General features: G+C 45.5%; 3 protein-coding genes and 2 long non-coding RNA genes across 9 annotated transcripts; 2 read left to right on the top strand and 3 right to left on the bottom strand.

Moving 5' to 3' along the window:
• Positions 1-867: 867 nt before the first annotated feature.
• Positions 868-14,953, bottom strand: LOC109523953 (macrophage mannose receptor 1). 2 transcript variants are annotated; one of them, XM_019884678.1, is made up of 51 exons: positions 14,591-14,952; positions 13,198-13,343; positions 12,906-13,018; positions 12,636-12,775; positions 12,122-12,345; positions 11,941-12,047; positions 11,625-11,743; positions 11,420-11,555; positions 11,068-11,150; positions 10,714-10,833; positions 10,532-10,633; positions 10,296-10,454; positions 10,076-10,158; positions 9,797-9,941; positions 9,674-9,718; positions 9,422-9,589; positions 9,176-9,295; positions 8,985-9,095; positions 8,891-8,923; positions 8,683-8,817; positions 8,387-8,533; positions 8,143-8,277; positions 7,913-8,070; positions 7,698-7,842; positions 7,578-7,632; positions 7,442-7,508; positions 7,235-7,368; positions 7,121-7,164; positions 6,865-7,038; positions 6,613-6,767; positions 6,401-6,514; positions 6,197-6,312; positions 5,885-6,039; positions 5,602-5,807; positions 5,310-5,487; positions 5,012-5,236; positions 4,766-4,935; positions 4,598-4,668; positions 4,414-4,514; positions 4,217-4,336; positions 3,812-3,949; positions 3,579-3,733; positions 3,385-3,484; positions 3,070-3,305; positions 2,770-2,953; positions 2,315-2,563; positions 2,013-2,195; positions 1,871-1,930; positions 1,469-1,626; positions 1,301-1,366; positions 868-1,235 (listed from the first exon to the last, which is right to left on the bottom strand). In XM_019884678.1, exons 1-50 carry the CDS (start codon positions 14,757-14,759, stop codon positions 1,322-1,324), a joined length of 6,636 nt encoding a protein of 2,211 aa, XP_019740237.1. In that variant the 5' UTR covers positions 14,760-14,952; the 3' UTR covers positions 868-1,235; positions 1,301-1,321. The 2 variants fall into 2 exon arrangements, with proteins under 2 accessions (XP_019740237.1, XP_019739425.1); XM_019883866.1 differs by having other exon boundaries at positions 9,422-9,718; positions 14,591-14,953.
• Positions 13,538-20,709, top strand: LOC109510581 (uncharacterized). The gene is made up of 4 exons (XR_002167193.1): positions 13,538-13,941; positions 14,153-14,214; positions 15,191-15,262; positions 20,617-20,709. It is a non-coding gene; the product is annotated as an uncharacterized LOC109510581 (long non-coding RNA).
• klhl8 (kelch-like family member 8) lies at positions 15,506-22,587 on the bottom strand. Of its 4 annotated transcripts, none has more exons than XM_019893070.1 (12): positions 22,485-22,587; positions 20,645-20,859; positions 20,299-20,360; positions 20,040-20,205; positions 18,764-19,084; positions 18,508-18,694; positions 18,289-18,432; positions 17,885-17,996; positions 17,560-17,728; positions 17,322-17,481; positions 16,952-17,153; positions 15,506-16,866 (listed from the first exon to the last, which is right to left on the bottom strand). In XM_019893070.1, the coding sequence occupies exons 2-12, from the start codon at positions 20,846-20,848 to the stop codon at positions 16,743-16,745; spliced, it is 1,851 nt and encodes a 616-aa protein (XP_019748629.1). In that variant the 5' UTR covers positions 20,849-20,859; positions 22,485-22,587; the 3' UTR covers positions 15,506-16,742. The 4 variants fall into 4 exon arrangements, with proteins under 4 accessions (XP_019748629.1, XP_019750934.1, XP_019749372.1 ...); XM_019895375.1 differs by having other exon boundaries at positions 20,645-20,854; positions 22,485-22,568; XM_019893813.1 differs by lacking the exon at positions 22,485-22,587 and adding an exon at positions 21,315-21,430.
• Positions 22,588-22,802: 215 nt separating this feature from the next.
• Positions 22,803-27,819, bottom strand: sdad1 (SDA1 domain containing 1). The gene is made up of 22 exons (XM_019864959.1): positions 27,608-27,819; positions 27,401-27,505; positions 27,228-27,326; positions 26,800-26,910; positions 26,642-26,713; positions 26,451-26,551; positions 26,162-26,219; positions 25,989-26,060; positions 25,630-25,731; positions 25,474-25,543; positions 25,306-25,409; positions 25,174-25,231; positions 24,768-24,826; positions 24,618-24,694; positions 24,447-24,544; positions 24,300-24,376; positions 23,975-24,098; positions 23,807-23,898; positions 23,547-23,731; positions 23,305-23,389; positions 23,073-23,234; positions 22,803-22,972 (listed from the first exon to the last, which is right to left on the bottom strand). Exons 1-22 carry the CDS (start codon positions 27,695-27,697, stop codon positions 22,925-22,927), a joined length of 2,049 nt encoding a protein of 682 aa, XP_019720518.1. The 5' UTR covers positions 27,698-27,819; the 3' UTR covers positions 22,803-22,924.
• Positions 24,349-25,572, top strand: LOC109512931 (uncharacterized). The gene is made up of 2 exons (XR_002167630.1): positions 24,349-24,432; positions 25,433-25,572. It is a non-coding gene; the product is annotated as an uncharacterized LOC109512931 (long non-coding RNA).
• Positions 27,820-27,968: the final 149 nt, after the last annotated feature.

The following is a 27,968-nucleotide window of genomic DNA, read 5'->3' as shown; positions in this document are numbered from 1 at the left end:
GCTCTTGGATCCATGACCCAAATAATAAAAATCAGCATGTAATTGCCGGTAGTTGCCACCGGATGGCGACAAAGGACTACTTTTCTATTGTACTGTACAAGGCTTTGATCTACCTAATAAAAACTCCTCCCCTCACTTCAATGTAGTTTATTAACGCCATGATGGCGCAAGTTGGCAAAATTATTCATTTCCTATACATTACTGTAGTTTGTTGCCATCTTGTGGCATTTGAGGCGGAGCATTAAAACGGGTAAAAAGAAATCCACGACGAGGCAAAGGGGCACTGTAATGACGTCACCATTCGCTGAGAGAGACCTCAAGTGAAACAGTTTGTTTTTTCACTGTGCATCTCAATTAATGGCATCATCATAAAGAGCAAGCACAAGCTCAAGTGCCTTCATGCTCTCAGCGTTCTCTTAGCGATGAGGACCATTTCCCTAGCCAATCATAGCTTTCAGCACGTTATTTTTTTAATTTATTGTTGTTGCTATTACGTTTTTTTTTGGACAAGACATGCACTTTCCCAAGATGAGTTTGCATCGGGAAATAATTTCAGCTCCAGAGGGCAGCTTGTCGCTTTTCTTTCCTTTGGCGAAAAAAAAAGTGGCCAGTTGGAATCATTGTAAGGTTGAGTCAAGTTTACGGATTTCTCTTCCGTTTCAGTTAACGGGGGAGTATGACAAAGTACGTTTCTTTTTGTTTTCACACAGCACCAAGTGCTAACCTGCACTTGATGAAAATCTTTAATTGTGAAGCATTTGTTGGTTTGGACCTGTGCATTAACCCCAAAAAAGGTACGAAAAATTGTGTGAGTGGCAGCAGAGGCTTCAAAGGTCATCTCACCCCGCCATCGGTTCACTTTTTTTTTTGGCCTCGTCCAAACTGTAGCAGACGTTAACGATTGACATGGCGATGGTTTTACACGTCCTGGCCCAACTGGTAATCACGATTAAGATGATGATTATGAGGATGTATTGGAATGTTTTTCTCATTTTGTGGAATGTGTCGGTTTTTCTGTTTCAGTGTTCAGAGGAAAATAAACACTGGAAATCCATTTGCCATTTACATTTTATTTTCGGGGGCTTTGTTAATGTACAGTCGATTACACACAATATCACAAAACAAAGGTACTTTGACTTAAAAGTGTAATTGATCAGTGAGTGAGCTGATGATGTTGTTTGTTCACTGCTGTCATTTAGCGTTCTGTTTTGGCTCTTTCATCACAATGTGGAAAACTAAATTGGTGCACTCTTAAGTCAAGGTCCTGCTGTCTCTGGAGAAGACAAAAAGTGCGACATGTATATTTGCCACATTATGAAAGTTATCTGTCCACGTCATCCACAAAGTTGGGGTTGATGAATGCAGGCTGCAACAGAAAAATGAATTGTTAGCATGTTTAATTTTTTTTTTTTTTTTTTTTTAAACCCAAACTAAAAAAATAACAAGTTCTCGGGAATTGATAACTCACAATGTCGACGTTCGCGGTCGCCCATTTCGGGAAGCTTTGCCTTAGGCTGCTCAACTTGTAGCCTCGCACGCTGAACACGTAGAAGAGGAGTCCGGCTATCAGGCTGACAATGACGATGACAACGACTGCAGCGATGACACCGACGTTCACGCCACTGTCTGCAAGTTAAGTGATACATATCCGGGAGAAGTTAAATAACAGGTAGGATTTTTCCTCTCACTTTTCACTCTCATTGCACTTTTTTTTTTTGGATCAGGTTGCATTTTGCAATAGAGTGGTACCTTGACATACAAGTCTCTCTGACCAAGCTTGTAACTCAAATTACTCCAATAAATAAATTGAAATGCTATTAATCACACAACACGAGCATGTTCTACTCTAAAAAGTCAGTGTCACGCTCACTGTCAACATTTGGCCCATCTGTGGGGAAAACGGGGTTTCCGCCATCGTCTGTGGTGTAGTCTGATGACAAAAAGACAACAAAGACCAGTCTTGAGTGGTTGCCAGGAAGCACTCGCTACTCTCGACCCGTCGGAATGCTTACATTGTCTGTGACGGCACACGAAGCCTCTTTTCTGCAGGCAGTCGTTGTCGTTCCAACGTCCGTCGGGGTACATCTCCACGCAGTTCTCCTCGGCCACTTGGCCCGGGTGGAAAGCTGCATTGGGCTCACCAGGAGCCCAGTTGAGGAAGCCCACAGGCGTCTTGTCCGTCCAGCCCCAGCCAACTGTAAATGGACAAGTAAGCAAGCACACGGTGGTGGGAAGTAAAAAGCTTTTGCCACCTCTGAAAATTAGCATGTATTTGAGCTACAGAAGACCCAAAAGGTAACTCAAGTTGGCTCACAGTTGCGATCCCTGGTGAGGCCGATCCAAAGGTTGTGATATTTGGTGTGGTTGAGATTCCTGATAAACTCCAACTCCGCCCTACTGTGGAAGGACGCCAGCTCGGTCTTCGCTTCTTGGCAGTAATGTCGCGAGTCGGGCCAGGAGAAGCCCTTCTGCTCATTGTAGACCCAGTAACAGTAGCGACCGTACGGAATCCAGAGTGGTAAGCACTTCCCGTCGCCGGGGGCGGGAGTCACCGGTGGTCTCTCTGAGGAAAGATTGAGTTGAGTCAGTGAAACTAGATGGCTCTTTGCAAATCAACCTAATGAACGGCGAAGGCGGTAAGCACTTCCCGTCGCCGGGGGCGGGAGTCACCGGTGGTCTCTCTGAGGAAAGATTGAGTTGAGTCAGTGAAACTAGATGGCTCTTTGCAAATCAACCTAATGAACGGCGAAGGCGGGGGGGGGGTGATACCGGAGGAGATCTTGCAGATGTAGGGTTTGGCTTGGTCACACCGGGTGTCATTCCAAGTGCCGTGAAACAGTGGCGAGCCTCGCATGCTGACACAACCCTCGTCTTTTAGGTTGTCGGGCTCTCCGGGACCCCACTGAGTGAAGAATACTGGCCAGCCATCTGTCCAGGCGAAGGAGCCGTCATCCTGCAAGACAAGATCACACAAGACTAGAGTATTATTCAAAAAACTGTGCATGTGGATACATGTGTGCTATTTGTAGCTATTTATTTGTGTTCTCTCCGCCCCGCCTGACCCAGCACCTTGAGCCTCAGTCCGATCCAGGCATCAGCTTTTCCCTGCAGGACCACCCCGGCGACAAAGGCCTGGTCGTAGCTCATGTCGATGCTAACCAGGTTGGCGCCGTGCTGCTCGCAAGCCTTCTGAGCTGCATCCCAGGTCGCCGGCTCCTCCACCAACTTGTAGCAGTTCCGGTACCAGGATATGTAGCCGGCGGGACAGGGGCTGCTTGTAGGATGAGGCGGCGCGATACTGCTCGCTGAGGTGGAACCAGCAGAACAGAGTGAGTATCAGTATTTTGAAGTTGTCCAATCGCCTTTGAGTGGCCACGCACTTACATTTCTTCCTGAAGCAGACAAAACTGTGTTTTTTATGACAAGCATCGTCATTCCACTTCCCGCTCACAAGTACGCTGTGAGGGATGCTCACACAGTGCTCCTGGTGACAACGGCAGGATTTTGGGAGTCCAAAGTCATTTCGATGACAGACAGACAGACGGACGAAGGGAGTCTATAGAGTAGCACATTCTCACCGTCCCCCCCGCGTTGTTGGGCTCTTTGCCGTTCCAGTTGGTGTAGAGGACTGGGCTCACGCCATCGCTCCAGGCGTACTGATTCTCCACCAGGATGTCAGACAAACCGATCCACGTGGGAAGCTCCATATCTTTCAGGTAACTGGACACAAAGTCTAAGAAGAAATGCAAATGTTTTTTTAAGAGGGACGCCACCAGAGTGTAATTCTCACAGGCAAAGTTTCCCTACTGACCATTTTCAGACTGGTTGTCGATAACGGCCAGCTCTCCTCCTTGGTCTTTGCACCAACTTCGTGCGTACGTCCAGTTGGCCTTAATATCGTTTTTCTTTCCCTTGAACAGGAAACATTTATCGTTGAAATGCATCCATCCTAAGTGGAGGGGAAAACAAGACTATTTTATGCATTCATATTTTCTTAACAGTCTAGCCAGAACAAAGCAGACAAAAACATGCAGACCACAAAATACGAATAGTTGTATTTTCAAATATTAACAAGAATATATATTTTTCAAAAATAGTCTTTTTTTTTTCTCAAGAATTAAGTCATATGCTTCAGTTCAAGAAAAAGTTATGTTTTTCCAAGCCAATGAAAACATAGTCCAGCCTATTTGTGAAACGAATAGACATGAAGCATTACCGGCTGGGCAGTAGCCCTCCCAGGGTTGCGTGGGGGGAGGAGGAGTGTGGTCGGTTCCGGGAAACTTCTTGCACACGTACCCAGCTGCGGCTCGACCGCAGTTCACGTCGTTCCAGCCACCTTGAGTGTGCCGGGGTTCAGAAAACATCAGCTCTGGGATACATCTGGCAACTTTCCAGTCAGAGGAACTCCAGTACCTTGATGTCTGTTCATCTGAACACACTGTTCCTCCCCGTTGGCGTTGTTGGGCTCACCTGGACTCCAATGTGTGTACGAGACGGGAGAATTGTCTTGCCACCTGCACGAATTAACAATCAAGAACTTGGAATTGTCGGATCCATCGAGCGCCACGTTTTAAGTCAACGCTGCGAGATGACGCACGCGTATTGTCCATCTGCTATCCCCAACATCCTCAGTCCAATCCAAGCAGCAGAAATCTGCCCCGTTCCCACCTGGAGGAAAGGGCAAAACATAAATCACGCAAGATCAGCCATTTTCACCCTGGAGATAAAAATCTACATTATCCTTTCAAGAACTGTAAAGTCCTACCATGCTGTTGACATATGCCTGTTCGTCCTTGTTCAGGATGGAGACGAGCCGGGCTTTCTCGACCCAACAGCGGTGCATAGCCGTGTGGAAGTCCACGATGTCCGTGTCGTTGTAGTAGTAGCACATGTTGTTGTTCTTCCTCCAGCCGGGGTTGCTGCCACAATCAGGAGCTGCGCAAGGACACACGAGGCTATATTTTGACCAGGCATCAAAGTGACCTAAACCCGACAAGGGGGTTTTGTTTACCCGGTACTGGCGACGGGGGCACCGGAGGCGGGATGGGGTTCTGTCCTTTGGCAATCATGCATATCCAGTCTTGGTGGGCATCGCAGTTGAGATCGTTCCACCAGGAATAGGTGCCGTTGGTGCTGCTAACCATCTCCACGCACTCCTCCCGACCCTCGTGGTTGTTTGGCTCGCCGGGACCCCAATGGGTGTGCGAGAGTGCTGAACCATCACTCCAGGAATATCCTACCATGAAGAGGAGTTCACCGGAAGTCTTCCTTTGGATCATGGTTTCCGGGGACCTTCACCATGGACGCACCTCCTTCTGTGGGGTTGTTCCTCAGGCCAATCCACTTGCTGCTTCCTTTGCTGTAAAGGGACAGGAAGGCCTCCTCCTCCTGACTGTGGATGCTGACCAGGTTGGCCCCCCTTGCCACACAGTCTTCATGCGCAGCCCCCCAGCTCTTCTTCAGTGACCAGTCCACATTGTGGAAGAGCTGCAAGACATCAACTATCAGCCACATGGTCATGTGACATACAAAGTACGAATGGATTCATCAACCAGGGTTAGGGGCTCAATTGAAATTATTGTACAGGTGTGAAAGCTATACCCTGTAACAATTCCTAAAATTGGGCTTGGAGGTCCAGCTATCAACGCAGCCCTGAGCGGGAGGAGGGCTTGGGGCTTCGGTGGGCGGGGTGATGTCTGGCCGGGGTTTCTCACAGACAAAGGCAAATTTCTCTGAGCACTGCTTGTCATCCCAGAAGCCCCCGACTTGACCGGTTGTCATGGCCACGCATGTGCCATCCCCGTTATCTGGTGACATGTGACCATAAATATCAAATGACGTCGTGTAACTTTCTCTCTATTTCTTGTGAGGATCACTTCTGTACCTGGCTGGTTTCTGTCCCAGTGAGTGAAGGTCATTGGGTAGCCGTTCTCCCAGATATACTGCACCCCTCCGCCGGTACCCCCTTTGGCTCGCAGGCCAATCCACCACAAACCTGTTTTTCCTGACAGCACCACCGTAAAATGTGCTTGCTCGTATCTGCAATGAAACATTAGTTGAAGGAAGCTTCTCTCTACATTGGCGGTAGTGTGTCCTTATCTTCACAGTGACCGACGAGCTTTTTCCACTAAAATGAATTCAATGGACATACAAGCATAGTTTTCATCGCACTGAAACTGACACACTTGCTACTCACATGTCTCCAATGTGCAGCAAAAATGCATCCTGCTCTTTGCAAAAGGCCTTTGCGTCCGACCAGCTCCGACCCGTCTCTTCCATCCAGTAGCAACCGTAGCCGTAAGCCTCCCAGCCCTGACGCATAACACCCAGCAGGGGATGCGCATCTTTCATACAGTACAAAAACCGATAAAAAGTGTCGAGGATGTTTTGCCTGTCCCACCTGCGGGCAGCCGTACACAGTGGGCTTCACTGAGGGAAGCTGGTAATGCCCCTTGGGCATTTTACACATGAACCTATTGAGTTCTGTGCAGGATACGTCATTCCATCTGCCAGTCTGAAAGTAAAAAAAAAAAAAACGAATCGCTGTCAAGCGATTTTGCAGGTGTTGTTCATAAAGTGGTGGATGAGTACATCCTTGCTATGTCACCGCACCTGGTGTAACATCTTCACACAATCGTCATTGAAACCGTGATGGTTGTTAGGTTCTCCCGGGGCCCAGTAGGTGAAAGTCACCATGTGGTGGTCTGACCATACGTACATGCCGGAAACTAATAAGTCATTCAATCCTGTCCACATGTCACTGGTGGCTGCAGAGGATGGACAGGCACAAACCCCTCATTGAAATATGAAACTTTTCTTTGAGTTCTGATTGGGACCGTTATGTGTTTGAATGGTGTTACGCACCAAAGTACAGGTAACTTTCCAGCCAGCTCTGCTCCACCATGGAGCGGATGGACACGAGTTCAGCACCGAGACTCCTACAGGTGTCCTGAGCATCGGCCCATGTCTTTTTGTCCTCGAATGGTTTGTAACAGAACTCCCCGAACTCGTACCAGTCGGGTCCCGAACATCTCAGCTCTGAAGATGAGATCCCATGTGAGTGTCGCAGTTGTGAACAGTTGATGTTGTAACATGGGAAAAAAAATGGGAGTACACTTACCTCCATTGGCAAAAGTATAAGACAGAGGATATTCGCCGTCATATCTGCAGATATGATCGTCATAATTAGCTCAGCTTCTTCATTAAATTTAGCAGTGTTATCCTCGCCACTCACTGTCTCGAAGTAATCCCATTCCTGGTTGAGCCAGCATAAAAATTCTGTCCCTGAGCTTTCAGCAAAGTACAATCTCCTCCGATTTCACTCAGAACGACGCCGGCGTGGATAGCGGCTGCACAGATGTTTGAATCCTGTCCCAATCGAACCAGAAAAAAAATCTTGGTCATAGATAAAACTCAACGGGCGGTTGTTGCAATCTCATACCGCTCGATAGATGTCGGTTCCATAGACGGTGTAGCTGGATTTGGCGCAACCCGCTGGACAGTGGACGCTGAAGAAGACATGGGTTGGATTAAAGTGGAAAACATGTCACACGGAAAATATGTCAAGTTTAACTCACGTCATTTGATCATTGCCGAGGTCGAAGTTAGCCTTGCTGGCGCAGGTGATCGCATCTGTCAGACGTAAGGTTGAATTCAAACGCATGCTTTTAAATCTGGCGGCGGAGCGTTTTGCTCACAGTCAGGCGTGCATCCCAAGACCTCAAAGCGAAGGCCGACTTGACCGCTATACTCCAGTGGCAGAATGCGAATGTACTGAGCAGAAACAGGCGTGCCGAGGAGCTGAGTGTCAGCGGTGTTTCTGTCTGTTGATCCGGGCAAAAACTGAAAATAGAACATGTCTAAGTTTGCATTTTATCATGTTGGAGTCTTATTGAACGGCCGCCTTGCTTACCTGCCCGTCAGCTGTGTAGTCCGTCCACGACTGTCCATCGATACTATGCCGCATCTTAAACTTCGTGACCCAGTGGTCACTGTTAGGACAACCTTGTATCACGATTCCTGTCACCTTTCTTTTCTGGCCAAGACTTGCCTGGATCCAGCTGCCGGCGGCTGCAAGACATTACATTGGCCAAAATATCAGGGTGTATTTGAACGCTCGATGGTTGTGAGCTTTCTACTTACGATTTCCGATTGGTTTCCAACAGGAGTTTCCGTTCAGGCGGGCTTTGTTGGGGGTGAAGCTGCTCATGGATGAGGAGGCTGAAAGTTGGGAGTCTGTGATGTTCCTGTCCTCCATACCCAGACCGTGAAGACACACTGAGAACAGCCAAAAGTCATTGTTGGGGCAGGTTACTTCCAGGTTGTTTCCGAGGGATTAAATCATCTGTATTTATTTTTTTAAACTGGACTAAGCTGTAAAGCCCACCTTTCTGTTCGCAGCTGTAGACGATCTCGAGGTATTTGGAAACCGAGGGGCAGGGGTCCACCTCGGCGTATGCGTACGCAAAGCAGAAGGGACGGTTGTCGCAGACTTTCCTGTAGTACGGGAGGACGCCTTCCACCGCGCAGCTCCCTGCAAGTGATACCGGTTGCTAAGATTTCCAGCGGTGACGACAGTGGACAGCTCATCATGTTATCAGGTTACAGGGTGCATGAGGGGGTAAAAAAAAAAATACGACGACTGTGGATCAAAGTAGCCGGTCGTGGATTCTTGGATCTTACCATCTGACCCTCCCAGATGTGGACAGACGTCACCACTCTTTCGTCCGTAGAAAGCCGACTGGATGTTGATGACGCTTTCTTGCGGACAGTGAAGTACAACGGATGTTTCCTGGCAAGCGATTACCGTCATGAAGCCTGTGAAAGCACGATTGCGTTATTTTTTTTTTTGTCCGCCATCTTTTTAAGATACCACTTGAAAGTGACGTACCATCATGAGGGGGTGGGGGTTCCGGTGTCCTTCCTGCAAAAGAATCCCAGAGATTGAAGCGATGTGCAGCAAGAATTGGAACATCGCATCTTACCTCTTCTCTTGCAGATGTACCCTCTCCTGTTCTCACAGTTATCGTCATTCCAGTAGCCGTTGTTAATGATGATGGAAAGACAGTCTTCGCCAAAGTAGTTATCGGGGTTACCTGTAAGGAGAAAGAAGATCTTAAAGCACTGCGTTTATCAACATTGTAACCTAAAAACATGACAGAGGTTTGAAATGCACCTGCACTCCAGCGTACGTATCTGAACGGGGATCCGTCTGTCCACTCCCAGCCGCCTTCAGTGATGGAATCATGGCCGCCCATCCACAGGGAGATCCCGGTTGGGCTCACCTGAATCACACCTAACAGGGGACACTCATTTAGGATTCCCCAGCGACGCAAAAACATGCAAACTGGACACCAGAAGGCTATAGAGTTGAGAATTGAACCCAGAACTTTAGCTCCGAGACACGAAATGGTTGGTGCACCTTGTATGAAGGCTTGTTCATAGGGGTCGGTGATGCTGACCAAGTCTCCTCCCTGGTTGACGCAGTCGGCTCGCGCCTCAGCCCAGGTCCTCGCCGACAGGTAATTGAACAGGTAGCAAAAGTCATTAAAGGGGTCCGCCGTCCACGAGCCGCATTTTTCATTCCAGCCTGCAACGAAAATGCTTCTTGACAACCAAACCGTACGTGTAAGGGAGAGCGGTGTTAAACGCGCTGTGTGTTTGTGAGATCCACCTGGTCCTGATGTTGGCGGCTGGGGAGGAGGCCCCTGGCCCTTGGCTGCAGGGATGCCGTAAGTATGAAATATGAGAGACCACATTAGAATACATGCAAAGAAAGAGTGAATGACTTTTGGACCTTTTTTGCAGATGAATTCATTGGTGGCTGTGCAGAAGTCGTCTTTGAGTTTCCCCGCTTCTGCGTGCATCGGGCCTTCCAGGTGAACGCAGTCCTCGTTGTTCTGCCAGTTGTCCGGCTGGTTTGGTGCCCACGGGAGAAGGTTCTGTGCAAAACATTTGGAATGTCGCTCACTTTTAATATGATGATTATTTTTGCATTTCAAGATGTGTTTTCTGAATTTCTTCCAAATGAAAAACTTTTCGGGGAGACTAAGTGTACTGTAGGTGTTCCACTTACTGCAGCTGTTCCGTCAGTGTACACAAACTGGCTTTCGATATTAATATCATTGAGTCCCACCCACGCCTTTCCCGGCATGTGGGCTTCAGGGGAAACAAAAAAAAAAAAGATGAGAACATCAGCTTTTGTCAAAGAACGGAGCCAAACTTGAAGGATGTTATGATGTACAGTGGGATGATTCTGACGTTGCAACGAATCCCCGAGTGACAGTTCGTCTCACCAATCAAGAAGCTGAGCTCTTCCTGCGAGTGAAAGCTGACGAGGTGACCTTGTTGTGCGACGCAGTAAGTCTCTGCATCCTGCCACGTTTTCACCAGTTCTCCCTCGAAAAGGTAGCAAAAATCACCATACAGCAAATAGCCGGGGTCGCAGTGGGAAGCTAAGTGGAGAAACATTTATTACAAAACCTTGAAGGTATTGACGATTGGGGTCGGGGGGAGCAACTGTGAGACTCACTCGGCGCTGGAGTCGGTTTGGGGTTTTGACCTCCCGTCATCTCACAAATGTAACCGTGCTTCTTGAAGCAGCTGCTGGTTTCCCATTTTCCTTCATAATTTCCTTTTTGGGGTCAACAACATATACGTGTTGGGTCTTGTGATTGCATTTGGTAGTCAGTGTTCGGGTAAAGCGCACGCTACCTGTGAAGATCATTCCGCAGTCCCAGATGTTTGCAGTGTTTCTGGGCCAACCGGGTCCGTAGTTTGTGTAGTTAACGGCGGTTTTGTCCACCCAGTGGAATGTCCCATCCTGGTCCTTATCTGGAACACCAATGATGGTTAAATGTTCAGTATGTGCGACTCATTGACAAAGCCAACTCGTCCAAAATTTGAAAATACCATTTGTTCCCAGGACTGAAACTAGCCAACTGAAATAGCTTACAGCACCTTGCTCTGGTCAATCAGCCAAAACCTATTTTGGGTCCGAAGTTTGGAGGCGTTTGCTATCTATTACCCAAAAACTGGATGGATGGAGAAGAAAAGCAAATGGTGTACCTGATAAACCAATCCAGATGTCGGGAACATCCACTTGGTGAAAGTCAGGAAGTTTCCCATTAATGAAGAATTGTTCGTCTTGGCTGCAGGAAAAAAAAATAATAAGAGGTGTGTAGGTTAAAATTCGACCACCATATGGGACCATGAAATCCATTCAAAGTTGCAGAGGTTAAAATACGACTGTTGGAAGTCCCCACCCGACCCCCACTAAATATTATTGTTACATACTAAAATAAGACTATTGTAACAACAACATGAGTTCCATTTTGACACTTTCTATACGTAGGAGCGACGAACCTTAAGATGATAAGCCATCTTACCCCCCTAAGCTGCAATGATGTCCAGAGTTTACCTGTTGATGACGAGCAGGTGAGCCCCCTCATTGGAGCATGTGGCGAAGGCCTCGTACCAGGTGGTCAGCAGGTCGGTGTTGCTGACTAGCCAGTAGCAGCTTCCGGAAAAACTGTGCCATCCGGCAGGGCAGATGGCTGAAGCGGGGATGCGATGATTGCGCGTTTCTCATATTTCAAGTGCAGATAAATGACGGCGTCGCTCACTGTTCACTGGCCGTTTGCACATGTACGGACGCTCGTGACGGCATAGGTGTGACCTCCACTTGCCAAACTCATCGGAGTGATCTTTGATGATCGCCGTGCAGGAGCCCACTTCGCTGTTGCTGTTTGGAGACGTTGCGGAAAGCGGGGTGTACATAGTCGGGTAAGCAGGCCTAATTGGAGCTTGACGTCTGTACTATGCAATTATCATATGGTGTGGGTCTTAAAGTGTTTTTCCCCCTTCCCGTTCCTGATCTGATGATTTCACGGTCGGAGCAGGAGACTGGAAATTCACGGTGCAACAATGAGATTTTCTTACATTGTGGGTTCACCCGGTGCCCAGTTGGTGTAGTTTATCGGCAGGGCGTCGGACCAGTTCATGTGTACGCTTCCTTCTTGGAGCTGACACGAGATCTTATTGCATTTCTGTGGAAAACCAATCCAGGTTCTCAATCCAGTACCTGGAATAGTTGCCACGGTTGCAAGCGATTTTGTCTTACCAGATTGGAGAGTCCGATCCAGAGGTCGATCAGGAAAGGATCCAGCATCCCGGTCACGTACAGCTCTTCCCGCTCTGAGGTGATGGAGACGAGGTCGCCGCCCTCCACGATGCAGTCGTGACGTGCCGCCGACCAGCTCTTGGCGGTTTCCGATTTCACCTTGTAGCAGTTGGAGCTGTACCGGTCCCACCCATTGCTCAGATCACACTGTGGCCCCGGATTGGCTGGGAGCACATTTTGAGGGATTTGTCTGGCTAAGTGGTGGAAGTTCAGGAGCCAGAAAAGCCTTCGATGGGACTAAGCACTACAAGTAGCACTGGGCTACTTTTACAACCATTTAGCCTCTGTGTTGCCATGCCAATTTAATTTGCTTATGTTCTTCAAAATCAGTCACGCAAACCAAAGGAAGGTTTCTCAGCAAAATACAGAATCTGAAGAGGCCTGTCCTCTTAGTATTCGGTGGGCATCATCGCGCTGCAGCTGTATTGCAACAAAATGCAGACAATGCACTCACAGTTGGCATGCTTGCAAATGTATTTCCTCTTGATGTCACAGTGCTCATCATTCCAGCGACCCGAGCTGCCGCCCACCACCTGACCACAATCCTCACCCGGCTCGTCACCCCAGTTGTCAGGCTGACCTTGAACCCAGTACCTGATGAAAAAAAATATTGAGCCATCGAAATCTACCGGGACCAGGAAGAAGAATGTAGCCTGAGCAATGCTACTGGTCCTTGTTGGCCCATGTTGTGACCTGATTTGAACACTTCCTGATTGGTACATACGATATGTATTGTATGAAAGGACTCCCATCCGTCCACTCCCACACGCCCTCGGTGATTCCGTCTGTCAGGCCGATCCAGAAGATCTCCGTGCCGATTTGCGTCCTCACCCACAACTACAAGAAATGGTACATGAAAATTAATACAGAATAAATGGCCGAGCGGCAGACGTGACAAAACCACTCACACTTTGAACTTGTGTAGATGATGATTTAGGTAAAAGTACAAGAGAATACAGTGACAAAATTGTTTACTGGTTTACTTCATATCACAGTTTAACGATGTAGCGCCTCACCCTCTCGTGGATGTCCTGAATGCTCATCAAGTTGCTATTTTGTGATAAACAGAAGGTGTTAGCCTCCCACCACGTCTTTGTGTCAGCGGAGAAGTAGTAACATTTGTGGTCGTTTTCTCGCCAGCCTGCTTGGCACTGACACTGCCCTGGAAATACAACACAAATACGGGTCTTTGCCGTCTTGATAAATGTGACAAAGAGCAATACGTGTGTGACTATTTGAGTTCTGGAGAAGCCACACAAATCGGCGAATAGATAATTGAACTGGTTGAAAGTGCGAAAATAAGTTGACTCAATTGTTGCTGTTGTTAAAACTGTGACTCATGTACAGTACAAAGAGATTGTCGTTGAAATGCACAAACTGTAAAAGTCTCATGACTTTAGAGCCTCACGATGAATTTTAGATAATGTTTAACTCCCCCATCTTCATTATTACATTCACATGATCGTAATGATCCCAATCATGTTTTTGGGGTGAACCTCAAAAACCAGTTCCATCTAAAATAAACAATGACAGAATGCAAACCTTAAAATTACTTTTTCGCCCCCCAAAAAAAATCAAACTGTGAAAATAAAGAAAAACACATTTGTATGCCTTGAGCATATTTTTAATGCGAAACAAAACAAAAACGTGACGAAGTGATACAATAAGATTATTAAATTATGGCGGAAGTGACGCAACTGTGCACAGTCTGGCACAGCTTCCCGCCGTAGCTCAGGCAGAGCTAACAAGGAAGTCCCATGGTAAGTCCAATGTTGTTAATGGTCCGGATTCATTTATAATTTTATGACAATATTCCACTTCATTTTTCTTTTTCTACTGTGTGGTGTGTTTAATTAGTTCCCTGATTTGTTCTGAGCCCACATAGCGTTTTATATTGTTATTTAAATTCTGTTTTGCCGAGTGAAGGTTTTTACTGGTTCAGTTGATAGAAATTGCTTGTCTTTTGCGCAGTTATTTCCGAGACCGAAACCCAATGCGACTGCACCCATCCCTCCCGCCACTATGTGTTGCAGGTAATGTTTGTTTCTCTTCGGTTTTACTGTATATAGTTGTTCGTGTTGTTTTTCATTTTGCCACTTGTACTACTGGTGTGAGCTCGCAGTTCGTCGCGGCCGCCATGATTGTTCGTTGCGCAGCTGTTTCTACTAAGTGTGATGCGTTTCGTGAAATCTTGTAAAAAACACAATTCACCGAGGTGTCTGGTGTTACTGAAGCGTCACAGTTGTGACCCCCGGTCACACATATATATTTCTTTCCGATATGGAGGAAAACATTTGCGTGGACGACGATGCATTTTCATTTAATTCATGTCACAAATAATGCCGCGTGGTTGAATGTTTTGAATTTGATGATTGGCTGACCCCAAACATAAACCCACTTAAAACTTACCGAGAGCAAGAAAAGCGGCCAAGCAGACGATCAGCAGCACAAGTGATCTTTTCGCTCTACTCTTCATCTTTGACTTGTTTTCTTGATGCTCGCCTTTGTGGCATACTGTGGAGGCTGATGCTTCTTCTGAGCTCAATGTGTAATTCGTCTGAAGATTATCAAACTTCATTGGCTTCGCACGCCCAAAGAGTCCAAAGTGTACAAGCAGTAAAGCATGCGCATCTCATCATGAGTCCTACAACATGTTAAGTGTGTAAAATTGAAAGGGCACAAAATACTGTAATGCAAAATACACAAGTTTTTTGCGATTAAAAGACTCAGATTTGAATTCGGATTTTTCTTGAAACATTTTATACATGCTGAATAAACATGCCAAAAAAATGTTCCAACTGTTTTCACATTTCAGTTTTCCTGATATTTTGAAAGTTGTGTGGTCACTGACTTTTTTTATTTGTTCCACTTTACAAAGTCCAGCACTTTATAACAAGCGCATGTCTTTGCTTCAATAAACAGTCACTTTTTAACTTTATTCCACCACATCTTCAACAGCAAAGCAATGCTGCATTTGAAAAAAACCAACAATATATTTTTGTTCAACAGACGAGAACTGAAAATACGTGTGAAGACGAGCCTATCCCAGCTGACTGGACTGGACTCGTCGGCAGTCAATCGGTGGGCACACAGATATACTGTAAATATATGCACATTAAACAAAAAAAATCTTGAAATTTTTATTTAAAAAATATTTTGTCATAAAAATATCAGTTTCTTGAAAAACATTTCAAGAACTTGCTTTTTATTACTTTTCTTTTTTGTTTGGGGTGACACTTCAAGTTTGTTTCCCCCCCTAACAAAAAATATTTAAAATTTTTTTTATCCACATTCTAGGACAACTAATTGCAGACAACAGAACTCTGTAATTTTCCCAAATTTATTGAAACAGTTACAACAAAAGTACTGTGGAAAACAACACCACGAGTGAACAAATGGGACATATTCAGGCTCAACCTTTTGAACCAGTGTCTTTTCGCTGCGCAGTTTGACCAAATATAAAAACAAGGAACTCAATGTTTGTAGCCCGAAATGCCACTCTGTGACAAGAAATGTGAAAGATCCAATTCTATTTCGCTGAGAAAGTTGTAGCCCAACTAAAGATTGTAACACTCATGACAGCTTTGATACAGCGATGTTTGTATATTACAAAAGTGTCCATAATATATTAAAAAATATATATATCTTTTTTCATCGGGACTGGAAAATTGTGTGTGATTTAGCTTCTGACAGTCCAGCTATCAACATCCCAAAAAAAACAAACAAAAAAACCCCCGCACAAAAAGCAGTCCCTGACACCTTTGAATGCATCTGTGCAACACAGCAATCACTTTTAATTCAAAAACTTTTATCAGCCATGATTGTTCAAGCATGATGATTGATGCGGTTGAAATTATGTTGGAATTCACTGACACAAGGCATGTCAACCTCGTCGGACACAAGATTAGCGAATTTGAACCATGTGAAAATGTTATTTGAACCCGGTCGACTTTTATGTTGTTTCTAGCTAGTTTTCCCACCAAAAATAGTGTGTAAAAAAAAAAATTAAAAATACATATAAATATTATACTTCTGAAAAATGATGACGCAAACAAATGATCATGATCAAATATTGTGCTCGTTAATCAGTGAAATGTTTTTGGAGCTTTTTATAAACGTCCTCTTTTGATATTTTGAGGATTACATTTTCCCTCGGTCATACCCCTGTAAACAGACTGGCCAAATCACAGACTGGCCAAATCACAGCGGTTCAAAAGTTCTGGGCTATGGGTAAAGCTATGCAGACGTCCTCAAAAGAAAAGTTAATTTACTTTAAAAACAAAACAAACAAAAAAAACTGAAAAAGAAAGTGCACCTGGGTCTGCTTGATAAGTAATGCACTGGTATCTATTAAATAATGCTGTGCTGCTGTTAGCTCATGACCCAAAATTATAATGCCAGGCCACCAGTGTGAGGCGTCGTTACTTAGTCGACGGTCAATTCCTTGAATGAAACGAGCTCGTGTGACATACATGGTCATAGAATGAACAAAATGGACAACATGGAAGGATGATGACAAGAAAGAGCACCAGGAGAGATGGTGTGCGCTAACGGCCCGCCGTTACATGCAGTTGACGACGTTGCTCGATCCTTGGTCGATATCTCGGATATGGCTCACGTGCGACGAGCAAACGGCCACGCCCGCTCCGGCTCGGCAGTGCGACACGGAGCCCACCAGCTCCCACCTGGAAGGGGGTGGGGCGTTACGCATCGATACTTTATCCAAGAAAAAAAAAAAAAGATGAAATCCTTCCCATGTGTGCCTCTCACCTGTTCATACGCGGCTCGAAGGCCTCCACCGTGTTCAAGTAGATGTTGCCGTTGTGGCCGCCCACCGCGAACACGCGGCTCATCACCGTGGCGACACCCACGCCGCCGCGCGGGGTGGTCATCTCGGACACGTACTCCCAGCGGTTCATTCGCGGGTCATAACGTTCCACAGAGCACAGAGGAGAGTTGTCGTCAAAACCACCTAGATCACACGCGCAATTTGGACAACATCATCGGAAGGTGTCCCGTGATTGGCTGGCAACCAGTCTGGGGTGTACCCCACTTCTTGCCCAAAGTCAACAAAATGGCTGAAATTCTCATTTCCATTGGCAGTCCCCAAGTGGATGAAAGTGTCATAGTCGCTATTTACCCACAACGTAGAGGCATCCGTTCAGCTTGCTGACCCCATTCCCGGCACGCCGCTGGCCCATCTCGCTGACCTCGATCCACTTGTTGAGGTGTGGGTCGAAGCGCTCCACGCTCGACAGCGACGCCCTGCCATCGTTGCCGCCCACTGCGTACACAAAAGTCTGCCGGCGGGAGGACGCAAAGCGGTGAAGAGGAGGAGATGGGACGGAGCGCGCGCGTATACATATTTCGCGTCTTACGCCCAACGCCGCGGAGCCAACGCCTCCTCTGGGCATGTTCATGTGGGCCACGTCGTTCCAGCAGTTGCTCTCGATGTCATAGCGCTCCACGTCGTTGAAGCACGAGTTGTCGTCCAGACCACCAATGGCGTAAATGGGACCGCCCAGTGCGGCCAGAGCGATACCTCTCCTGTACAAAAACAGGTGCACCTCAGGACATTAGAATTGAACTATTTTGAAAAAAAATCCAATAGCGATGGTGATTTAGTCTGTGACCACTCTCGCATTTCGAGAAGCCAAGTAAACGTAGCACTTAGCACGAACACAATATATGGCAGGCAAGTACCTCTTAGTGTTCATTGGGGCTTTCATCATCCATTTGTTGGTGAGCGGGTCAAACACCTCCATGTTGCCCAGGTGCTCGTTACCATCGTGTCCACCCACGGCGTAAACCTTCCCTGTACAAACACCACAAAGTGAAAATGAAAAAAAAAAAAAGCATTTAAGACATGTTTTATAGACGGATTATATGAAACACATTCAAAAAGGTTGCACTTTGTTCCTGGTTTGTGCTTATTCCTGCGAGGAACAGCAATGTTCCGACATTGGCAACATTAGCATCTTGTTACGTGTGTATTGTAAACAATTTTTTTTTTCCTAATACGTTGTTTGTACTGTTTATAAAAGTTGTACAATGGCAACAGTTTAACCCTGGTAAATGTTACATTTTTCTCAGGCTTTCACTTTTACCTGCTACAGAAATGACTCCAACATGACGCCGTCTGCTGTTCATCTCAGGGCCCTGGAACCAGCTGTTCTTACTAATGGAGTAGCACTCGATGCTGCGAAACGGGTCACCAGAACCCCCACGTCCGCCCACACAGAACAAAACCCCTAAAGCAAATAATGACATTACTCTGACAACTGCTCCAAAACGCAAAAGGACACACAGAAGAGTGTAGCAAGCACCTGCGGTGTATTTTCGGGACACGGTGCGGACCGAGTACTCAAAGTCAGGCACCACCTTGTTGCTGATGTGCAGGTGGTAGTTCCGGGCCTCGTCCATCAGGTCGCGGCAGCCCAGGCTGCCTTTGATCATCTCATCCTTGGCCACTGTGCCGGTCAGGAATTCCACAGGGAGCAGCGGGAGGCGCACCTGGAGACCAAACGCATTTGGGCAGGAGTGTGTGTCAACAACCACAGCGAGCCATAAAATGACGCGAACCTGAGAGAAGATGGGGTCCAGCCAGGCATGGTGGTGCTGCGGGTTGGCTTTGAGCCACTTCATGGCCGCCTTGTAGACCTGCGTCTCTGAGTGGATGTTGAGCTCGCTGGAGGCCAGCAGCGTGCACAGGTGCTGTGGTGACACGCTCGTAAAGTCCTCGCACTCCACCACCTCGTTGAAGTGCTCGCAGGCGTAGCGGTCGGCCATGTCCATCAGGTCCACGCGGCTGTGGGTCTCAGCAAAGGTGCGCACCGCCAAGCAGTTGGTCGGGTGGAAGTGGGTCGTCATGTACTCGCAGCAAGCGCGCGCCACCAGCTCCACCTGCGACATTCCGTCAGGTTCGTTAAGACACTTGACGCTTTTATTTGGAGATGAAAGTGGACTTTCCTGAAAAAACTTAGTGCCTCGAAAAACATTTTTGTCTCTATAGACACACTTGCTAAACCTCAGTGGAACGACAAAAGACACAGTGGACAAGACAGTTATTATAGTAAAAAATATACACATTTGGGCTATGAAAAGAAAGCACACGTATTACCAGTACAACGTGTCCGTCTGTCTTCGAGCGTCGTGTCGGCTAGACTGGCTTAGCTTTGTCGTAGTTTAAAGCTTCTTTGACCTGTGATGTCCGTTGCGTAGGCCCTGATTGGTCGAAGCCAAAAGACGCGCGTGCGTACGTGTTCGTGCTGACACGCACAGCAGCAAGCAGCGGCCTATCGACTGCTGAGGCGCGCTTCGCTCGAGTGGCGTCGCTACACCTCAACATGGCTACCCTCGTGAGAGCAAAATAACGAACTCTTAACGCGTGTTCGTTCAATGTTGTCAACTAATATCCGGATTAATTTTAGGCAATTTGCCGGAGGAATTTTCATGAAAATTTGAAATTCCGGAAAAATCCGGAGGACTTTCATTCCTCTATATTGCAACGATTCCCAATGACTGTGCCTTGAAAAGATCATCTGGTGTGCATTGGAAAGATTGCCAATTTCATCTTAACTGGTCCAAAAATCATTTAGCCGCTACAAATAATGTGACTTTGTTCAACTATCAATGCCCCGGCAACATCGTTGTACAGTAACAAGGTTGTTCCACAAGCCGGCGTAAGACAAAATGAACCTGCGTCCCCTCCTGTGGCTATTCACAAAACTGAACAAGGCATGGCTTCCTGTTCGTATATCAGCTTTATGTTCATCTTAACAAGCGTGTGAGATTTTCCTCATGTAAAATATAAAAGTTGGAAAACACGAGACTGGACTGCACATCTGTGTTAACCTACCTGAAGGATGCAGGCAGCATAAAGAAGAGGCTGGACATTGTCTACTGTGAGCGTGAGCTTGGATGAGTAGGCGAAGTGCACCAGCTCCTGGATGGCATCGCCATCAAAGTCCTTGATTTCGATCAGTTTCTGCTTGGCCTCTGTCATATTGGACAGAAACATGGCCCTGAGGGAAGAACAAAATGATGAACTAGCATGTCTTTCTTTAAATTATTTTTAATACACGTCTGTAAATATGTTTGCAAACAAGTGTGCATACCTGAAGTAGGGGATAACACAAGCCAACACAAGCTTGTGACAAAGTATGAGCCTGCTCCCGACCTACATGCAAAACATCCTGATTAGAAGACATCACCACCATCGTTTGGCGACCCGACCTACATGCAAAACATCCTGATTAGAAGACATTCACCGCCATCGTTTGGCGTTGTAGTGTCCACACACACAACGTGGAAAACATTTCAGAAGGAAATTTGTTGAGCGGTGACCGATGGGAGTAATGTAGATGTCACGCTCATTTATGGTTGGAAATGGTTCGATTCGATATTTGAATTTTTTATGCATTGTTTTGTTTTAGAACGGCACACGCCTGAAAGACATCTGACCTTAAGCGTGACGTCGCAGAACTCTCCCACTTCGTAGAAATGTCTCAGCGACTTGTGGAAGTCCTTCCAGGCCTCCTGGGCCTCGAAGATGAAGGAGCCGTCTGACTCGCAGTCGACTTTGGATTGCTTGATGGGAATGGCGGCAGCAGGGGGCTTCTCCTTGGGCTGCTTGACATGCTCCGGCACCACATCCCCCGGGGCCATGGCGACCTTACCTGGACATAGAGGACACAAGTTCAGGTACAGACAGCACTACCCTACCCATACTTACTTTTTTGTTGTGTGTGTGGGGGGGGCGGTCATTACTATACAGTTCACTTACCTAGATTGCATTTGAGAAAAAAAATAACATCAAAATGATCAAATATTGCTGAATTCTGACAACGCAGAGTTCCTGGCATTGTGTTGTGAGCAACGGCGACGTTATTTTCGAGCAAATATCCAACCTCAAGTGTCAACAAAAGCAGAATATTTGATTGGGGATCTTCCCTACCAGCTGAGCAAGTTTGGTCAGTCTCGCCTCCCCCCCACTCCTACTCCTCTTAATTTCACTTCCCTTTTACTCACCCAACACTGACTGCAAGCAAAAGTTGCAAATAAAAGTATTTCAAAAGACAGTTTTTCCACACAGAACACAAAATGAAGCGCGAGATGGAAAAAAAAATCCTACCGGTGAGGATGGAAGGCACAAATCAGCCCAGTCGACTGACTCGACAACACCAGTGTTTTCTAGCACTGTCTCCCCGTCTGAGCTGAATAGACCCAAGTACAGTACCACTACAGCCTCATCGTCAGTCTGCTCAGGTTTAGTTTGATATTTCAACAAAAGAAAGAACAAAAGAATCACGGCTTGGTTTCACTTCACTTTGGACAGACCGAGCGGAAAATAAAGCAGAAATCAGTTGGGGTTTAAAGATGAAAACAGATTCAGTCTATGTTGTATTATTCATTACTGGGGGAGAAAAAAAAAAGCTGCTGGTGAATAATTTAACAGCAGTAGAACTCAACCTCAAAATCTTGCACAAATAAAGCCACCTTTCTTGCACAAATAAAGCAACCTTTCTTTCAATCATCAAACGTATATGTAAAGTCAAGGGCATCGTTAAATTGCACTTCTAAGAGTAATCCGACAGATTTTACATTTTTTAACTTTTACTTGATCATTTTCGTTCAGAATACACATTATTTTCACTTTGTTATATTGAACTACATCATGCATTATGCAAATTTCCACAGTGTGGGACAAATAAAGGTTATCTTATTTTATATTTTGTCATGATCGACTAACAAGGTAAATACGTCATAAAGCATTTTTGTTTGTAATAACGCCATACTGGCAACGTGTAAACACCTACAAACGTAAATTGTATTTGATAAAGCAAACACGGTAGGACGCTATCATCTTATAAACTTGCTCGACGATTTAAAAATGTCTAATCTCTCGATGCATTAAACTAAACTAAGACTTTAATGTGTGGTAGGCCATCTACATCTTTTGAGTAGGCACAGCGCACGTAAACACTCAACGAGACGTCTTTACCCCCGAAACTGTCCCGTTAAATTGCCGCATATTTGAACGTGGCCAGCACACACGCAATCCCATCAAATTAAAAATATATAAATATATAAAAGTACAATGAATGACAGTCAGTAATCGATATTGTTTGCAACAGGAACCGTTAGCCATTTAGCTAGCATCGACACAAGAGCTAATCTTGTCTGACAGCGCAAGAGGAAGAAAAAGCCTAAATGTAACGACTAACTCGACATAAAGAACAGAAATGATCAGGAAAGGGCGGATATGAAGATCACACATTCATAACAAGTCGATTTGGCTTGCCTCATATGGTAGGAAGAGTTGAAATGCCGGCTTTTTCTCGGGCGAATTGTTGTGATTTCACCCAGTGCATCTTGGGTATTGTAGTTTTCCCACTCGTCATAGAGGACATTCCGTGTTACCACATTTTCGACAATTTGTGCTTTGAACTAAAAGCACTCATTGTTTGTTTATTTCACTGGGTAAATACATTTTAGTGCCTTCAAAACACGCACTGTTGTTGTTCCACCAGGCGCATCTACCTTGGCATTGTAGTTTTATCTCTCAAATACACCTAAAAATGCGGTCACGCACAAACAATAAAAACAATGGACATTAAAGTAATTTCACTTCCAAATATGATTTATTTCATAGCAATATTGGAAGTGATACAATAATAATAACATTTTTATAAATCATAGCCATGATTTGATGCAGTCCCGATGTGACCATCCTAACATTCACTACTTGTGCTGCTTCCTCCTTTTTAAGAGTGCATCCCGGAGAGCAATCTGCATTAAAAAAACAAAAACAAAACAAAACGTATTTATACGTACATGGAGGAATGTACAGAACATGCTCTTGCAGACGTGGCCAACATGGTTCACTCACCTGCTTCTCCCTGAAGGAACGTTTGCCTTTGGTTCGGACGTTCTGGCTGTGTCTCATCATCATGAAATTCTTTGTGCGTCTCTTCTCTTTGTTGCTGGTGCTAGCGTGAGGATTTAACTTGGTCTTTTTCTTCACAAAGTCCTTACGGTCCGTTCGGCCCGCCTACAGGCCAAACGCAAAACATACGGTCAAGCTTTGTGTGAAGAATTAGGAATAAACGTGTTTTTCAAACCATTGCTGTTGCCAGGCGGGTCTCCTTGTCAGCTTTTGGTTTCTTATGGAGCCTCTCAATATCCCTCAGGGTCAGCAGCTCCCCTCTGGAAAATCAAATGAAACCGTTAACCAATGTTCATTTTGACAAGAAATGTAATTTTGTTTTCATTATAGTCTTCACACTAAAATTTAAATTGTATTCATAATTTAGTCCAACGGGGCAATTTTAGTCAACTCAAGCAAGGTTCAAAAATGTCTCACCTGCTGTGGTCTTCATCATCGTCGTCCGCTGCTTTCCTCTTCTTCCCTGGTGCGCCGTTGACCTCCTTAGCCATCTGGGCCAGTCTGATCTTCTTGAAGTCATCCTGCGTGAGGAGACGGCTGACGCTTACCGCCGCCGCCTTGGCCTCCCGCTCTTCAGCTGGTAAACTCTTCAGCTTCTCCGCCTTATTCGGACAATACGACAATGCGTTAAACTAACATCGTTTTACATTCTTTTTAAAGACTGTTCTTAAACCTACCACTTCTGTCGCGTCTTCATCGGACGAGTGGTGGACGTCCACCCACTCCCCATCCTCGTCCTCGTCGCTCACACTGGCGCTCTCCCAGCCGTCTGTTTTGGCATTTGTCATTTATTAGCCTGATCAATCTATGATAGATGACCGATTAATGACGTGCGGCCCGCTCACCTTCTTCGCCCTCTTTGACTTCCTCCTCCACCTCCAGCACCTCCGCTCCAGGAATGTAGTCTTTAGCTCCCAGCTCGCCGTAGTCCTTCACCCTGGCCTCCGACGATGCCTCTGTGGGCCTTCCCTGTACACAAATGCTTGCAGTGATTGGGCTAAGACAGTTTTTAGCAAGTGAGTTAAAACGAAATATATATATACAAAATAATAATAAATGACCTGCTCTCACTTTTGATGATTTTTACAGTGGTATCTGCCTGCAAGCCTCTTGACATAGGCAACTTTGTTTTCTTCCACTTAATATAATACCCACTCATGTTGTGCTCACCCTGTCCTTCTTGTGCAGCATTTGCGGGTTGAGATTCCTAAAAAGCTGGATGAGGCCTCTGGAGGACATCATCACATCTGGGAAAACAAAAACGGAAACGCTGTCAATGTCTGGGACACCAACAATGATAACGGTAAAAAGTCTCACTCTTGTCTTTGTGGGTCTTGTACTGGGCCAGGTCCTGCAGCAGGTCTTCATTGATGCTGAGTGGACAACGGGCAACCACCTCTTTAATGGCGTTGATCCTGAAATAACATGATCAGCTATTAAAGTATTTTGCTCTTTAACCCAAATAGTAGAACGTTGCCGACCGCTCACCCCACAGTCATGACCTCGCCAGAGTTTCGATCGGTAACAAAGTTGTTGGCAATCGTTCGGATGACTGACTCGATGATCTGCGTGTGTTAGCGGGTTATGTTATTAGCATGACAGGTAGACACTTTCCAACGATTAAGTTCAGAATTGTACCTCAGGCGGGACGAGTTGGTGGGAAGACTGTGCGGCGCACAGGAGGATCTTTGTCACCTCTACGAGACGTATAAACATTGTCATTAGAAGTGATTTTTTTATGCTAATTTGACAAGCCATATTATGTCATGCAGCGAGACAGATTATTTGGTTGGCCCAAAGACCCATCAATCTGATCCAGTTCTAATAGTCATGGTTGTGACATATTTTAAATGCAGCGAACTAACACTGTCTTATATTTAAGACATAAAAGAAAATGTAAAGAAAGAAACCGCTTTTATAAAGTGTAGTTATTGTACCTACTGTTGTATCCGCGTTTTGGATGCGTGCCTTTTAGGAGCATGGCTTAGGTGATGCCTTCATGCAAATTAAAAAATACATACATGCCAAAAAAAATGCTTTTGACCTCTTTGATGTGGCTGAAGGAATCTCTGGATGAATGGATAATAATTGAAGAGGAAGAGCTGAAAACAAAATAAAGACCTGTGAGTTTTTAATTTGGTGCTTTTTCGTCAAAGACTGTGTCAGAATGTCGTACCTCGTGGATGCCGACCAGTCTAGAAATGAGCTCCATCATCATGATCTTGACCTCAAAGCGCTCTTTGGAGTTTTCTAGCTGCTTCAGGAGCTTCTCCGAGAAGTCTAACCAAAATGTTTCCTGTTAGTGATGACAAGCCGGACGCAGAGCTTTGACGAGGGGGCCTACCTTGGGGATCGTGAATGAGGTGAAGGGCGGAAAAGTTGAACACCTCGGCTTTGTTCTTCTTTTTGTGTTTCTGCATGCAAGAGAGTCAAGCAAAAAAAAAAAAGATATAGGGCAAGCATAACAAGAAATTCAAGTGGAAGCTCAAATGGGGATTACCTTGAGGACTTTCATTGCTTTTTCCAGCTTCTTCTTGTTTTTGGAAGTTTTCCTCCCAGTGTTGAATCTTACCTTCAGGTCGCGCACTGTTGGTCCCTCTGCCTGGAAGATGACGAGAAAAAAGATGAAACACTCATGCAACGTCTCACACACACGCACAATCAATTCATGGATGCTGCAAATATTTGCACGTTAATTTGTTCTAATCTGTCCTTACCTAACACATTTATTCAATGTATCATTGAATTTTGGTTTGAAGTCTGTGCACTTTTTTTCCCCCCCACACCATTTGTAAGCATAAATGCTCACTGAATTGATTCAAACGAAATATTGAGATCAATACAATTGTCAGTACTTTCCTCTGAGTCTGAGTCACTGCCCTCATTCTCTTCATCTGCCCCCAAGAAAAACTTGAGTCCGGCCACCATGATCTGCCCGGCAACATAGAAACACGAGGCGTTGATTTACAATACATCTTCATTCATATTCCACGAGTGAATAAGAAAGAAAAATCAAAGTTGGAAAAGCACACCTTTGTCACATTGGAGAAGCACGCTGTGGTGATGACATTGACCGTTTTGGTGTCGTTCCTGCAGGCACATCCGTTTGAATGATCACAATATAGTGGTGCCTTGAAATTGGGAGTTTAATTAGCTCTATAACCAAGCTTGTCACTCAAAACGCTCTTATGTCAATTTATCTTTCCCTCTTGAAATCAATTCAAATGCTATTAATCTGTGCCAGCCAAATTAAAATTGTTGGGTCATTAATATCTCAAAGTACAACTGTAGTCAACTAATTCAAGAAAAAAAAAACTGTACCAAATGTTCCTCTTGTACAGCTCCACCATCACATCTAAGGATATCTTGGCTGCGATGGGATTGCGGTCTCTTAGCATAGTGTACATGAAGTTCTGCAATGACTATGACACAAAAGAAAATGAGAATATAATTACCGCATTGATTTACAAAAAAAAAAAAAAAGTGTTAAATGGTTTAAGCGAGTCCCTTACCGAGTTCACCTTGTTGTTTTTGTGCTTGGCGTTGATGTTTTTTATGTCAGCCACAATGTGTGTGTATAACGTCTGTAAAGACAAAAGGCACATTTCAAATGAATTGTCTTTTGTGCGGCTGCCTTTTTCTACCTGTCTTTTTTTTTTTCTTTGCAAACCTTCCGTAGCAGCTTGTCGTGACATCGCAGCAGCTCAAAGAAAAGCTCGAGCAGGCCGGTGGGGTCGATCAGGTCCTTGTTTCGCAAGAGAATCAAAGCCTTGCAGAAGGTCTGAACATAACGCCAAAGAATAGTTACTTTTCCACTGCATTAATAGAATATAGCAACAGCGTACCCCCGCTATAACGTGGTTCACTGTTCATGCCACATTGTAACTTTTCAAGATATTGATGTTCATGTTTTTTTTTTAACTTTATACAGGCAAGCATGAAGAGGTAGCTCCTTCAGTGTCATACGGTACAGTACCATGTTTTCCCATTTTAATAATTTTTTTGTTCCTACAGAGCAGAAATGCCTCTGAGTATTGTAGTATGCACTGACCATGTTGCTGCTCTGTGTGTTAAATTAATCAGAGACGGGTTTCTCACCATTCTTAAGTCTGCCTCCACGACTGTGTGGTGACTCAGTAACAACTCAGTCAGCTCTTGAGGAAAAGTAGACAAATGCTGCAGGTAACAGTGGGCCACCTGATTGACGAGTCAACAACCATTTTTAAAGACAATTCACAAGACAAAGAGGATCGATTTACGTATGACGATACCTGAGCAAGGAACATGACAAGTTCCGCCAACTCCTTGTTGGGTTTGTCGGGCTGCAGTTTAAAGATCTGCACATTGGACTGGTAGTGTCTGTACTGCTGCAAAAACTACCGAAGCCACATTGACAGCCGTTCTTGTTAACAAATTGGACATTCACCAAAACAAAAGCGCATGCTAGCTTTTAGCATTGAAAGCGTGTAAACACTCACCTCTGTTACATAAGACTGAGGGTCCCGCTTGATTAGATTCTGCAGTTGCGGCAAATTGTTCGGCAACTTGTTGTTATGTCGCCCCGACATGGCGAAGATTTACTACTTCCAATCACGCAAATACGGCTGTTCACAATAGTTTTCACAGGGAAAGCGTGGCGACTGCGCACGCCGCCATTACTGTGTTGTCGTTTGCATGGGAGTGACGACACATCCGCTAGAGTCTGCAACGTAGGAATGAAAGTTGTTTATAACAAAGACAACTGTGTTCATACCCGCTAGAGTCTGCAACGTAGGAATGAAAGTTGTTTACAACATAAAGACAACTGTGTTCATACTGATATACTGAGGGATATCAATA

This window comes from Hippocampus comes, unplaced genomic scaffold, assembly GCF_001891065.2.
Source record: "Hippocampus comes isolate QL1 unplaced genomic scaffold, H_comes_QL1_v1.1 scaffold65, whole genome shotgun sequence".
Lineage (NCBI taxonomy): Eukaryota > Metazoa > Chordata > Actinopteri > Syngnathiformes > Syngnathidae > Hippocampus > Hippocampus comes.
Note: the sequence above shows the minus strand (reverse complement) of the source record. Positions and strands in the feature narration are given on the sequence as shown.

Bases quoted from the DNA above. Each gene is read 5' to 3' on its own strand.
- LOC109523953 (XM_019883866.1), bottom strand. From the start codon at position 14,759: ATGAAGTTTGATAATCTTCAGACGAATTACACATTGAGCTCAGAAGAA. The intron at 2,564-2,769 runs GTATCACCCCCC...ATCTTTCCTCAG, and splicing joins CATCTGCAAGATCTCCTCCG to AGAGACCACCGGTGACTCCC. The intron at 1,367-1,468 runs GTGAGTTATCAA...TTTCTGTTGCAG, and splicing joins CGACCGCGAACGTCGACATT to CCTGCATTCATCAACCCCAA.
- klhl8 (XM_019893070.1), bottom strand. From the start codon at position 20,848: ATGGCCCCGGGGGATGTGGTGCCGGAGCATGTCAAGCAGCCCAAGGAG. The intron at 18,433-18,507 runs GTGCTTGCTACA...TATTTGCTTTAG, and splicing joins GTCCCGAAAATACACCGCAG to GGGTTTTGTTCTGTGTGGGC. The intron at 17,997-18,288 runs GTAAAAGTGAAA...GTGTTTGTACAG, and splicing joins TGGAGTCATTTCTGTAGCAG to GGAAGGTTTACGCCGTGGGT.
- sdad1 (XM_019864959.1), bottom strand. From the start codon at position 27,697: ATGTCGGGGCGACATAACAACAAGTTGCCGAACAATTTGCCGCAACTG. The intron at 26,714-26,799 runs GTTTGCAAAGAA...TTGTCTTTACAG, and splicing joins ACGACAAGCTGCTACGGAAG to ACGTTATACACACACATTGT. The intron at 22,973-23,072 runs GTGAGTGAACCA...TTTTTAATGCAG, and splicing joins GTTCCTTCAGGGAGAAGCAG to ATTGCTCTCCGGGATGCACT.